Here is a 13,577-nt window from a genome sequence, read left to right on the forward strand (position 1 = left end):
TCGCTCGTGTAGTTTGAGGAAGAAAACCTTCTGTGCTTACCTGCAGGACTGTGGTCGACCCCAGCCATGCTTTATGCCAATAGGCGGCAGCTTTGGCAGTGACGCCCACAACTCCCGAGAGGGTGAAAGGACTCCAGGACATCCCACAGCCCACACATAGCTGTACAGTCAGAATCAGGTTTATTATCACTGACATACATGGAGAAATTTGTTGTCTTGCGGCTGCAGTACGGTGTAAATACCGAGTCACACCAAGAAATATTTAAAAAGTGGTGCAAAATGAGAGGAAAAAGTAATATAGTGTTCATGGCCCATTCAGAAGTCTGATGATGGAGCGGGGAGATGAGTGAGGGGAGGGGTTCCCGACCCCTCGGTTAATGGTAAGGCTCCGTGGCATAAAAAAGGTTGGGAACCCCTGAGTCAGAGTGGAATTGACGATCATTCATGAGTCAGAATCAAAATCAGTTTCATTATCACTGAAACATGTTGTGAAATCTGTTTTTCACAGCGGCAGGAGAGTGCGTGACACAAAATATACTATAAATTACAAGCGGTACAATATATGTCAATTAACAGTGCAAACAAAAAGAGCAAAAATAGTGAGGTAGTGTTCATGGTCCAGTCAGAAATCTGATGGTGGAGGAGGAGCAGCTGTTCCTAAAACGTTGAGTGTGTGGCTTCAGGCGCCTGTAACTCCTCTCAGGTGGTAGTAATGAGAGGAGGGAGGGGTCCATAACAATGTACGCTACCTTTCAGAGACCGCTTTTTGAAGATGCCCACAATGGTGGAGAGGTAGGTGCTTACGATGGAGCTGGCTATGTTTACAATCCTCTGCAGCTTTTTACAATCCTGCGCAGTGACCCCTCCGTACCAGACAGCGATGCAACCAGTCAGAACATCTGTAGAAATCTGTGAGTCTTCGACGACATACCAAATCTTCCCAAACTCCTCATGAAACAGACAATAGATGCAGGAGTAGGCCATTTGTCCCTTTGAGCCAGTACCACCATTCAATGTGATCATGGCTGATCATCCACAATCAGCACCCCGTTCCTGCCCTCTCCCCATGTCCCTTGACTCCACTATCTTTAAGAACTCTATCTAACTCTTTCTTGAAAGCATCCAGAGAATTGGCCTCCACTGCCTTCTGTGGCAGAGCATTCCACAGATCCACAACTCTCTGGGTGAAAAAGTTTTTCGTCAGCTCTGTTCTAAATGGCCTACCCCTTATTCTTAAACCGTGGCCTCTGGTTCTGGACTCCCCCAACATCGGGAACATGTTTCCTGCCTCTAGCGTGTCCAATCCCTTAATAATCTTATATGTTTCAATCAGATGTCCTCTCATCCTTCTAAATTCCAGTGTATACAAGCCCAGTCGCTCCAATCTTTCAACATATGACAGTCCCGCCATCCCGGGAATCAACCTCATGAACCTACGCTGCACTCCCTCAATAGCAAGAATGTCCTTACTCAAATTTGGAGACCAAAATTGAACACGATGTAGTCATTGTTGTGCCTTCTTCATAACTGCATCAATATGATGGGCCCGAGATAGATCCGAAGAGATACAGACACCCAGAACCTGCTCACCTGATCCATCCAGGAGGACTGGTTACTGTAGCATAGGTGAATGGCCACCATTTGAAAATAGGATCCCACAATCGCAATTGTTTCCGTACAATTACACAGGAAGTCAAGTTGAAGGGAGGGGGAGGAGGAGGAAACTCCTGGTCTTCCGTGTTTTCTTTTTGTTATTCAGTTACAGGCTGTGGGCATTTAATGCCCATCTCCAGTTGCCCTTGAGAAGGTGGTCTTACCTGGCCAAGACATTGGGTATATTTAAAGTGGAGGCTAATGAGCTCTTGATTAGTGAGGGTCTCAAAGTCAGTGAGAGAATTGGTCTGAAAGGAAAATAAGTCAGCTCTGATCAAACGGTGGAGCAGATGCAACGGGCTGACTGCCCTAATTCTGATCCTATAGCCTAGCATCTTTGCTCTGTGTGGGCAGCACAGCAGGGTGGTAGTTAGTGTAACAGTTTACATCGGTTAACGGTAGGTGTCCATGACATGAAAAGGGTTGGGGACCCCTGCACAGCGCCAGTGAGCCAGGCCCGGTTCCTGCCGCTGCCATAAGGGGGATGTACGTTCACTCTGTGACCGCGTGGGCTTTCCTACGGGTGAGCGAGTTTTGGGCACCGGAAGCACGGCGGTCACGATAGCACACCCTCAGACTGTGTTGGCCATTGACGCAAACAGCCGCTCCACTCTGCGTTTCGATGTACACATGGGGGAAAGGGGGCCGCACTGCAGTGAAGCCCCCTCGCCCGGCAGGTCCACCTCTATCCACCCCAGTGGTCTCCGGGCGGATCGATTGTGTGTCCTTTACGCCAGATGTCCGTAACTCAGGGAGCATCTGTACTTCACTGGAATACACCACTGGGGTATAATCGGCCAAAACTCTTACATAAAAATCCATAAACCATTGAGGTACGGATGGTTGGTTGTCCATCGTATCGGACAGTGACAGCGAAACCTGTGCTGGAGAGTTTTTAAAGCGGAAACGGCCCAATGGTATGAGTAGTCATCACAACCGGGGCCTCCCCTGGCTGCAGTGGATGACCACGATCCCTTCCGCGCTCCACATAGCATCGTGCTCCCGTCCGTGGGATCTCGCTGTAGATCTCATCCGCCCGGTCCTCCAGAGGCAGGCAAGTCCCTACCTCAGTGGGGCGTGAGACCTGCCGGTTACCCTCACACGGTTTAGCCTCCCCGCCTGTACCGGGTGTGGCCGCTGTCACATGCAAACAGCCACTTGGACTCACAGGGGACCAAAGCAAGTGAGCTGGCTCAGAAGGGACACATCAAACCCCTTTCACCAAAGATGCCACCGCTCCTTGGCCACTCCATACACCCCACCACTGGGGTATAATCGGTCAGCAAATGTCCCAATTCAAGACTGCATGGGAAGTTTCATCAATAGCAGATGGTTCAGCAGCCATATAAATCTACTCTGCCATTTAATGAGATCCCAATTGTTTATTTCCGACCCTTCAGCGTACAACATAGCAGATCTCACTCAGCCTCGAAACATAGCAAATAGGTGCAGGAGTAGGCCATTCGGCCCTTCGAGCCTGCACCGCCATTCAGTATGATCATGGCTGATCATCCAACTCAGAACCCTCTACCTGCTTTCTCTCCATACCCCCTGATCCCTTTAGCCACAAGGGCCATATCTAACTTCCTCTTAAATATAGCCAATGAACCGGCCTCAACTGTTTCCTGTGGCAGAGAATTCCACAGATTCACCACTCTCTGTGTGAAGAAGTTTCTCCTCATCTCGGTCCTAAAAGGCTTCCCCTTTATCCTTAAACTGTGACCCCTCATTCTGGACTTCCCCAACATCGGAAACAATCTTCCTGCATCTAGCCTGTCCAATCCCTTTAGAATTTTATACGTTTCAATAAGATCCCCCCTCAATCTTCTAAATTCCAGCGAGCGCACGACCAGACTGGTCTCTGGGTTGAAGAATTTGTAACGTTCACAATCCTCGAGGTATTTCTTAAGTAGTTGGCTTGTTATCCTGAAATTCCCTCTCTAGTTGTGGGTTCTCCGGCCCTCCCTCTCAGAATTCTGTACATTTGCACCGAGGTTTCCGCTTATTCTTCTAAAGCAGGCAATGCTCATGTCCGCTCTGCTGAGCTTCTCCCATCCCCGCCCGAGTTGCTGCAGTTCCAGGCGCCACCACGCGGCAGCAACCAGAATCGCAGGCAGTGTTTCACCACGGCAGCACGATCGGAAATTCCCCAATAGGAACAGGAATGACGACGGCCATTGGTTCCCAGGTCCTCTGCCAGCTCTCCGTTAGTCCCACCACAATCCCAACAAATGTTTTCTCCTTCAGGTACTTAACCAGCTACCTTCTGAATAACAAACACATTTCACGACATATGCCAGTGATGTTAAAACCTGATTCAGAACTCTTCCAATACACTCCTAAGCAAATCATGACGATTAATCAGGTTTATCATCACTGACATTTGTCGTGAAGTTTGTTGTTTAGCAACAACAGTACAGTGCAATACATAAAATATGTAAATGATAAGAAATATATAAATCAATTTAAGTAAGTAATGCACAGAGAGCAAAAATAGTGAAGTTGTGTACATGGGTTCATTGTTCAGAAATCTGATATACCATATATATCTGTAGAAATCTGTTAGTCTTTGGTAATAGAAAGTCTCTAAACTAATGAAATATGGCTGCTGGTGTGACTTCAGAACTGAATCAGTATGTTGGGCCCAAGATAGAGCTTCACAGATGCTGGTACCTGGGAACTTGAAACCGCTCATCCTTTCCACTACTGGTTCCTCAGTGAGGGCTGGTGTGCATTCTTTCACGACCTTCTTGCGTCACCTCTGGTTTTGTGAGTCACATTAACCCTGTCCTCTGTTTACTGAGGCTCCTGCCATGGGACAGACTCTCCAAGTTCAGCCCAATCATAACAATTTATGGCTCTGAATACCTTTATTCAATCTTTCCTTGAACTACCTCCTCAGACAACAAGACTACCCAAACATTTTAATCGCTGGTGAGATTGTTCTGCTACAGAGAGGGGAGACTGCCTTTTTAAAATCGCTGGTGAGATTGTTCTGCTACAGAGAGGGGAGACTGCCTTTTTAAAATCGCTGGTGAGATTGTTCTGCTACAGAGAGGGGAGACTGCCTGTTTAAAATCGCTGGTGAGATTGTTCTGCTACAGAGAGGGGAGACTGCCTTTTTAAAATCACTGGTGAGAGGTTCTGCTACAGAAAGGGGAGACTGCCTTTTTAAAATCGCTGGTGCGATTGTTCTGCTACAGAGAGGGGAGACTGCCTGTTTAAAATTGCTGGTGAGATTGTTCTGCTACAGAGAGGGGAGACTGCCTGTTTAAAATCGCTGGTGAGATTGTTCTGCTGCAGAGAGGGGAGACTGCCTGTTTAAAATCGCTGCTCTGCTGCAGAGAGGGGAAATGTTGCCCAAGTTTTTCTGCCTCTTGGATGTGGACATAGACTTCGGACTTTTTCTCCAGCTTTTTTTTTTCTGTATTGTGCTTTAGATCTTTCTCAATGTTTTTTGGTGTGGGGGGGGGGGGAGGTTGGGAAGAAGAGGGAGATTTGGGGATCGATGTGCCTGTCCCATTTTTGTTCATTTTTTTGTGTGTGGAGAGGAGGGATTTTGGGGCTAACAGTCGTGCTGCTGTTCTGTTCTTTCTTGGTTTCACAGAATTGCACAGTTGTATACGTTGATAATAAATGAACCTTTGAAAGGAGTATTTTCAGATTTATAGTGTTCTTCCCACGGTCCTTCCATACCTGGTTCATAACTGGAATAATCCACGCACAAATGGCCACAAAGACTACAACTCACATCATCGGGCTGCAGCTGCACAGAACCGGCAGCTTCACTGTACTCATTCAGAATCCTGACTCTGCATCACTGTCGGGTACGGAAGGGCCGAAGCAGAGGATCAGGAAAAACTGCAGCTCCACAATGGGCACTACCTTCCCACCACTGAGGACATCTTCACTGATCCATCATTAAGGATCCCCTCCACCCAGGACATGCCCTCTTCTCAATGCTACCATCAGCAATGAGGCACAGGCAGAAGACACAGAGTTTCTGAACTGACAACAAACCGATGAACACAACCTCACTATTTTTTAAACATATATCTTAATCATGGTAATTTTGGTACATTTTATGTATTGCCCTGTACTACTACACCAAAACAACAAATTTCACCACAAATGTCGGTAATTCAATAATAATAAAAGCCTGATTCTGATGGTGGAATTAAAGTGTAACTAATGCATGAAATGAACTACTGGGTACTGAAGGACAGAGTCTAAGATTTATCTGCATAAAGAAAATACCCTGTGATTTAAATTTATAGTATAAGGGGTAATCAGGTGGTGGGGCGGAGATACGTCAGTCCGCTAGTCTATAGGTCACCCTCAGGCAAGGTGTAGTACCTGCTTGCCCCCCCCCCCCCAGCCCCACCCCCTCCCAGATCAGGGTCACGTGAAGCCATGGGAGCAGGTGGTGGATGGTCGTATGAGCAGATGGTGCATGTCTCAAGTCCTGGTTATGCGACCACTGATGCCAGGCAGACAATCTCTGAAGAGTATTGATAATGGCTGGGGTCACCCGTCTTGTAAAGACTCTGCCCAGAAGGCCGCAAAGGCAAACCATTTCTCTTGAAAAATTTGTCAAGAACAATCCCAGCCAAGATCACGATTGCCTAAGTCATAAATAAGGCACATAATGATGGATGTGATAAAGGGTAAAATATGCTGAAAGCCTGAAGCACCCCAGGCAGCATTCGCAGGGAGAGAAAGTTAGCCAGGGCTTAATAAAGACGTGTAGGAGTCTGACCAGAGGGTACAGCCTCAGAACACAAGACAGTCCCTTTAGAACAGAGATGAGGAGGGATTTCTTTAGCCAGAGGTTGATGAATCTGAGCAATTCATTGTCACAGGTGGCTGTTGAGGCCAAATCATTGAGTATATTTAAAGTGGAGGGTGATAGGTTCTTGATTAGTCAGGGTGTCAAGGGCTACGAGGAAAAGCCAGAATGGGGTTGAGAGGGGCAATAAATCAGCCATGATGGAATGGCAGATCAGACTCAATGGGCCAAATTCTACTGTCTTATAATACACTACTGAATGTCAGATATTGTCACCTTTTTAAAAAAAGAGCTGACAAAAAAAGTAGAACTCGTTACACCTGCTCTCCTCCAACAGATCCACCACAGGTTAAAAGTGCTCTCTCAACCGATCAAAGCCTATTCATTGCAAGTGATCCACAAGGGCTACATTTAAGCAAACAAAACGATACTTTGCAAGGAATGCACATTGTAGTAATTGCTTGCTATTTAATACAATTTTGCATTCTAGTGCATAACAGTTGTACAAACACGCAATACTTCAGTCAATGTCATTTAAAACCACTGTGTCAAATTTCAGAGGCTACTATTGACGGACAAACTCTTTGCTGTAACATGATCGGAAGAAATGTGCGAAGTTATGTTGCTAAGCAAACTTGACAGTCGCTTAGTTTTTTAAAAAGTTTTAGGACAGTTTGGGGTTAGAAAGGGGAGTTGGGGGTCAGGTTAGGGTTTTAAGGACGGTGACACGGGGGTGTTAGATAACAGGCCTCCGCTACGCTCAAAGACATGGATGGGTTAAAAGGGTCATCTGGAGTCGGGGCCCCGGTTTGATATTCAAAGGCCGGCAGTGTGGGCTTCACTGCTCCACACAGAGCTCAAAATCCAGTGACATGGATGAGTGACAAAGGACATCTGCAGATGCCGGACTGTCCCAATATCGGACGACCGTGCGTGCAGAAGACACGAGGGTGTAGCCAGAGTTCGTGGCTGGAGTTCAGAGACAAACCATTGGTCTGTACTGAAGATGAAACCCAGAGGCCGAATGGAAGTCTGGAAATCAAAGCCAGCTGGCTGAAGCCTAGATTGGAGATCTGTCCTGAAGTTGGCTTGGAGGAGAGTGAGTGTGATGAAGGGAAGGGGTTTGTTTCTGCTACTGTTTACTATTGGAATGCGTGGCAACACTTGTGGGCTGCCCCCTGTACATTCCTAGGTGTGTTGGTTAACACAAACGACTCATTTCACATGTACGTGACCAATGAATCCGAATGTGAAAAAAGCACAAGATACTTTTCCTTGACTGTTCAATACCTTGCAAACTCATGTGCCTGACTTGAATCAGAAGGCAGAATCTCAGATTCTGAACTCATTTTAGTCCTGTCATCAGCCGCTGCCTGCTGGAACAAGAGCTGCCGCCTGCCTTCAAAGAGTAGAACGCATGCTGCCATGGCTGAGTTGAGGCTGTCTACACCTGGAGTCATGGGCACGTACAGTCGTTTCCCTCTAGTCTTCTCCACTAACGTGAGCGCCTCTAGGCTGAGTCCGTGCGTCTCCCCGCCGATCACAATGGCCGTGTGCTGCCTCGCCCAGGCCTGGTAGCAATTTTGAGCGTCCACTTTGGGTAGTGACAGCAGGAATTCTCTCCCATCGTCCTTGCTGTCGCTTTCCTCGTACTCGACTGCGCGTGGGGACGCGCCCCTCCGGTCGCGTGTGGAGAGAGATTCGGGAAGGACAGATGGGTTCTCCTCAACTGGACAGCTATGGTCTGCCACGTGGACACAGGTGCTGGTGGACAGGTAGTTGGGGACCACTCCCCACTCCAGATTTGAAAGCACGGGGGTGCGGAAGTGAGCACCCATCCCTGCTCGGAGCACTTTGGGTTCCCAAACATCCACACAACCTGGGAGACGGGGGAGAACGAGAAAAGAAAAATCAGATTTTAATAATTCCCCGTGATACTTTCCTCAATATATCATACAGGAACTTGAGTAGGAGTCTGCTTGAAGATATAGGCTGCTGTATCACAGAAGCACATTAAGAGCATTGTTTGCACAAGGCTGGGATTGGTATGATTGAACAGGAGGACCGGTAGCGCCTTCTTCCTCACCTTGGCTCCAACTATCTACCTATTCATAACTGCACAACTAATCACATCTTTCTTCCTGCCAGAGGAGGAGTGAAAAAGATCTGTGCAATAGGTGTAACTTTACTGGAGAACTGAGACAAAGGAACTTTCCAATATGGAATGTAGCTACAAACAAATTACAGAGCTGAAAAATCTGCATTACCTCTTGTGTAACAGAACCCTCAAAGATCTCTGTGCTCTTTAGAGTTAACCTGTTGTGTGTACCTGGTGTTGACTGATCCAGCACTGTTGGCAGTCTGATGTCTAATCCTCTCAACTTCTCAATCTCTCTTCCTTTAAGATGTTTCTTAAACTCACCACTGAAAACCTTACGGTCATCTACATGAACACCCGCGTGCATGCAGTCTTTAATCTGCCTGACAAAGCTCCTGTGGCATCTGGGAAAGTAAAAGTGACACAAACATGCTGGAGAAACTCAGCAGGTCAGGCAGCATCCATGGAGAGGAATGAAGCACTGATATAATTCGGCAGAGACCCTTCAAGTGTTCCTGATGAACATCTAAGGGCTCAGAGGATTATAACAGTCCTGATAATACTAACCTTTTGTCACTAATATTTTACTGCATCCAGCTGCCACAGCAGATCGCAATATTGTGCCCAAATTGCCGGGATCGCGGATGTTGTCACAAATGAGGAAGAGAGGCAAGGTGTGCTCCTTTTGAAGTGGATACTTCATCTTGGAAAATTCTGGCTTCAAAAAAATCCCTGCCAGGAACAGCAAAAGGAGGGAAGTTTTAAATCTTTACCCGCAAGCAGCACCCATTACCTCCAGTGGAAATTCCACACCATGCAATGGTCAGCAAACTATTTCTAAGTAAAGATCTTATACTCAAGCTTGGTCGCCAGTTGGTGTTAACGATTGCATGCCGCTTCTGAAAGGGAGCAGAAGGTTCAGCTTGTGGCCTGGAGAACCAGACTTCATTACATTCCCCTCTGCCGTACATCAACATGCCATTCACTGATTCAAGGTCATCATTATATGACGTGGGCAGTCGCGGACTTTCCATGACCATGATTGTTCTTGGCAAATTTTTCTACAGAGGAGGTTTGCCATTGCCTTCTTCTGGCCAGTGTCTTTACGAGACGGGTGACCCCAGCCGATATCAATACTCTTCAAAGATTGTCAGCCTGGCATCCTCAGACAGGATGAAGAGGTCAATACTCCCCAATGCCATTAGGCTTTACAATTCTACCTCCAGGACTTAAGAACTTTTTAAAAGCTATTAATGCTTTTTGAGACGGTGATTTAGATGCATATCATATTTTTTTACTGAGTTAAGTATTGTATGTAATTAGTTTTGCTACAGCAAGTGTATGGGACATTGGAAAAAAAGTTGAATTTCCCCATGGGGATGAATAAAGTATCTATCTATCTATCTATCAACGGTCACATAATTAGGACTTGTGATATGCACCAGCTGCTCGTACGACCATCAACTATCTGTTCCCAATGGCTCCACATGGCCCTGATCGGGGGAGCCTCCATCCCACCATCTGTATTCCAGGTACACGTATAAAAACACTTTGTGATGCCTCAATGCAACATGTTAAATTAGGATGTAAACTTGTTATTTCCTCATAGTTTAAGCTTTCCCATGTTTGCTTTAATTTTTATATGATCACCTTTCTACATGCAATTGTTCAGTGAAATTTCCAGTAATTGTGGCATAGCTGCTTCTGTATTTTTCAAGAAACTTACTGGTTCCTCTGTTACAGGTGTCATGCCATTTGAACCTGCCTACCTCAGAAGTCCATTGTTGTAATTGGAATCTTACCTTATTAGTCTGAGCTAGTATCACTGACACATCGTGAAATTTAGTGCTTTAAGGCCACAGTACAGTGCAACACATAAAATACTCTGGGGTGGGATATTAGGAGGGAGGGGTCGCAGGGTTGGGGTGAGGAGGAAGAGGTCAGGGTTAATTGGGGCTGCGTAGCTTGACCAGAAGGGCCTAATCCACAGTTTTCGCTAAATAAATAATCTAAAAAAAGTACTGTCTCTTCCTACGTGGTGAGACCTAGGTGGTGGCAGGGAGTTCTGTAGTTTCCCAGAACTATTGACCCAGGTTACTGGTGCAATAATAACAATACGGAAACAGCTAAGCTACAGTGCCTCTTGGACCTGGCCTAGTTCTGACTTTCAGGTTGCAATGACTCCTGTTTTAATTCCTTTATTTTAATGATGTTTGGTACTTACCCAATGTTCCCTGAGGTGTTACAAGATCAGACCACATCTTAATCTCTTCAAACTTCACTTTGATTAATTTAGCATGTTTCAGTTTCTCAACAGGCAATTCCTTCAGGCTGTCCATGTTGCTGAAGAAGAGAGTCTCCAGCTTCGCTCCGGCTCTCAAGGCATCTGTTATCAACCGCCGACCCTCAAGCAGGATTTTCCCATGCTGGTCGCGGAATTTCTTGGACTTTGCAACGATCATAACTTTTCTGTTGACAGCAGTAGGGTATATTAGTTTCAGACAGGAGAAACTGCGCAATATGCAATCAACGGGTTCACCGTCTACATCACTTTACAATAGAATCATACAACTGTTATAGCGCAGGGTGGCCCATTTGGTCTTTCCGGATGCTAGTGGAGTGATCCCAGGAATTCCATTCCGCATGTTCTTTTCTTAGCACAGTATGTGACAGCTCAACAGCATAGCGGTTGGTGTGACGCTTTACACCGCCAGCGTTCTGGGTCCAATTCCCGCCACTGTTTGTATGGAGTTTGTCCGTTCTCCCAGTGACCATTTTCAAGTTGCTTTGTCATTCAACCATACAAATGAATACAGTCAAATATGTTCCTCCAGGGCCAAGGTGCAAAACCCAGAGCCAACAGTCACACCACACAGCACAGACAGCACGCATAATTATGGTAGCAGAAAAAAGGTTACAAAAAAAAATATTAAAAATAATATAGCTCATGTCCCTGGGTGTGGGTTCCTCCCACATTCCAAAGATGTACAGGCTAGGGTTACTAAGTTGTGGGCACGTTATGGCACTAGAAGCATGGTGGCACTTGCAGGCTGGCCCGTCACATCCTCAGATCGTGTTGGTCGCTGAAGCAAACGACGCAGTCTGCCTGCTTCAATGTACATGTGACAAATAAAGCTGATTTTAGATCTTCAGCTCTGCAAGTGATTTCCTCTTGCGTGTTTATTCAGCTGCTTTGCTGGCGCCTCCAACAGGCAGGGAATTCCATTGTACTGTACAGATTTTTGTTTACTCAATTCCCCTGCTACCTTTTGCCCAAAATTTTAAACGAGTCTCCAGAATGATCCATTAAAAGAGCTCCCACTACAAACCAATCAACAAGATTCAGCACGGCTAACATGGATTTATACAACAAAACGCACATTTGATTCATCGGGCATTTGAGGTTGTAAGCAGTAGAACAGAGAAGGGGGAACCATGGATTTCCAGAAGGTTTTCAATGAGGTCCCAGAGACTGGTTCAGCATTAGAGCACATGGATTGAACACAGAACACAGCACAAATCCTCTGGCAACAATGGTGGTCCCATCCTTATTTTAAGATCAATCTAACCCTTCACCCCCTACACTACCCTCCGTGTGCCTATCGGTAAGTTTCTTAAATGCTGACGTCTATGTCTCTACCCTGACAGTTCTACGCACTTCCATCACTCTTTCCCCTTCGTTTTCAGCCCGAAACAGCAACTGTTTATTCATTTCCAAAGATGCTGTCTGACCTGCTGAGTTTCTGCACCATTTTGTGTTTGTTACTCTGTGTAAAGAACTTAACTCTAACATTCCCCCCCCCCCCCCCCAACACTTTCTTCCAATCACCTTAAAATTATGCCCCTTTGTATTAGCCATTTCCATCCTGGGAAAAAGCAGCACTCTATCTAGGCACCTTTATCTTGCACACCTCCATCAAGTCATCTCTCATCCTCATTTGCTCCGAAGAGAAAAGCCTGAATTCACTCAATCCATCTTCATAAGACATGCACTCAAATACCCGCGCCATCTCCTCTGTACCATCTCGAAAGCTTCCACATCCTTCCTATAATGAGGTGACCAGAAGGGAACACAATACTCCAGGTGTGGTCTAAGCAGGGTTTTGTAGAGCTGTAATATTACCTCACGGCTCTTGACCTCAAACCCCAAATAATGAAGGCCAACGTTATGAAGGGCAGAAACTCTGAGGGACCTATGGATTGAGAACTGATTACTGGACAGAAACTGAAGAGTAGAAATAATTGGACCTGCATCATGTTGGTAGGATTGGCATGAGAAGGAAAAGGGTTGCTGGGACAGGGGTTAGAAAGGATGGAGGGGGTGGTGGTGAAGGGTTTAGGAGGGAGGGGGTGGTGGGTGAGGTAGGGCAGGGATTAGGAGGAATAAGGAGGGCGGGAGGGGATGGTGGGGTAAGGTGGTGGCGAGAGGCAGTGGCCGGTTGGGGTAAGCAGGAAGAGGTTAGTGGGGTGGGGGATTAGGACTGATGGGAAGGAGAGGGATATGTGGGAGATGGAAGAGGGTAGTGTGGATGGGAGTGAGGCGGAAAGGATTGGTGGGGTGGGGAATTAGGAGTGATGGGATGCGGTAACTACCCCTGCACCCATCGTTCCCCGCTGAGGAGATGTTTGATCAGTCACCGTTCCTTACGCCAGCCGCTTGTCCCCGGGGAACGCCCTCTCGAATGACAGCTCGGGTTCTGCGTCAGGGCCGAGGGGCTGCTGCCCGGCCTGAGCCCGGGGTCCAGCTCCCTCCGGATCGCGGGGCCTCTTCACGTCTCCGACAGCTCCCTGCCCACGGCTATCAATGATCTCAATCGGCCTCCTCCTCAGCGCCCTCACGTATCGCCTCCCCGGGCCGGGCGGCAGCGAGAAGCGGACAGCCGCCCAGCGGCACACCGAGCCCATGAGCGCCGCCATCTTTGCTGCAGGCAGATACTGCGCGCATGCGCCGTGAGCGGGCAGCGCGTCCCGGGACCGGGACTGACCGATGGAGTTTGCTGTCCTGTGCCTAAAAGCTCGTTCGCAACAGCATGTAGG

General features: G+C 47.2%; 1 protein-coding gene and 1 long non-coding RNA gene across 4 annotated transcripts in view; one reads left to right on the forward strand and one right to left on the reverse strand.

The window, feature by feature from the left end:
• LOC140731633 (uncharacterized) overlaps positions 1-11,692 on the forward strand; it is a 43,953-nt gene extending 32,261 nt beyond the window's left edge. For both annotated transcript variants that reach the window (XR_012099880.1, XR_012099881.1), the window contains exon 2: positions 10,847-11,692. This is a non-coding gene — a long non-coding RNA (uncharacterized lncRNA). The remainder of the gene's footprint in view (positions 1-10,846) is intronic.
• Positions 6,885-13,482, reverse strand: mrm3a (mitochondrial rRNA methyltransferase 3a). 2 transcript variants are annotated; one of them, XM_073053222.1, is made up of 4 exons: positions 13,189-13,482; positions 10,765-11,009; positions 9,108-9,272; positions 6,885-8,321 (listed from the first exon to the last, which is right to left on the reverse strand). In XM_073053222.1, the coding sequence occupies exons 1-4, from the start codon at positions 13,455-13,457 to the stop codon at positions 7,726-7,728; spliced, it is 1,275 nt and encodes a 424-aa protein (XP_072909323.1). In that variant the 5' UTR covers positions 13,458-13,482; the 3' UTR covers positions 6,885-7,725. The 2 variants fall into 2 exon arrangements, with proteins under 2 accessions (XP_072909323.1, XP_072909324.1); XM_073053223.1 differs by having other exon boundaries at positions 13,179-13,328.
• Positions 13,483-13,577: the final 95 nt, after the last annotated feature.

This window comes from Hemitrygon akajei, chromosome 8, assembly GCF_048418815.1.
Source record: "Hemitrygon akajei chromosome 8, sHemAka1.3, whole genome shotgun sequence".
In the NCBI taxonomy this organism is placed as follows: Eukaryota; Metazoa; Chordata; class Chondrichthyes; order Myliobatiformes; family Dasyatidae; genus Hemitrygon; species Hemitrygon akajei.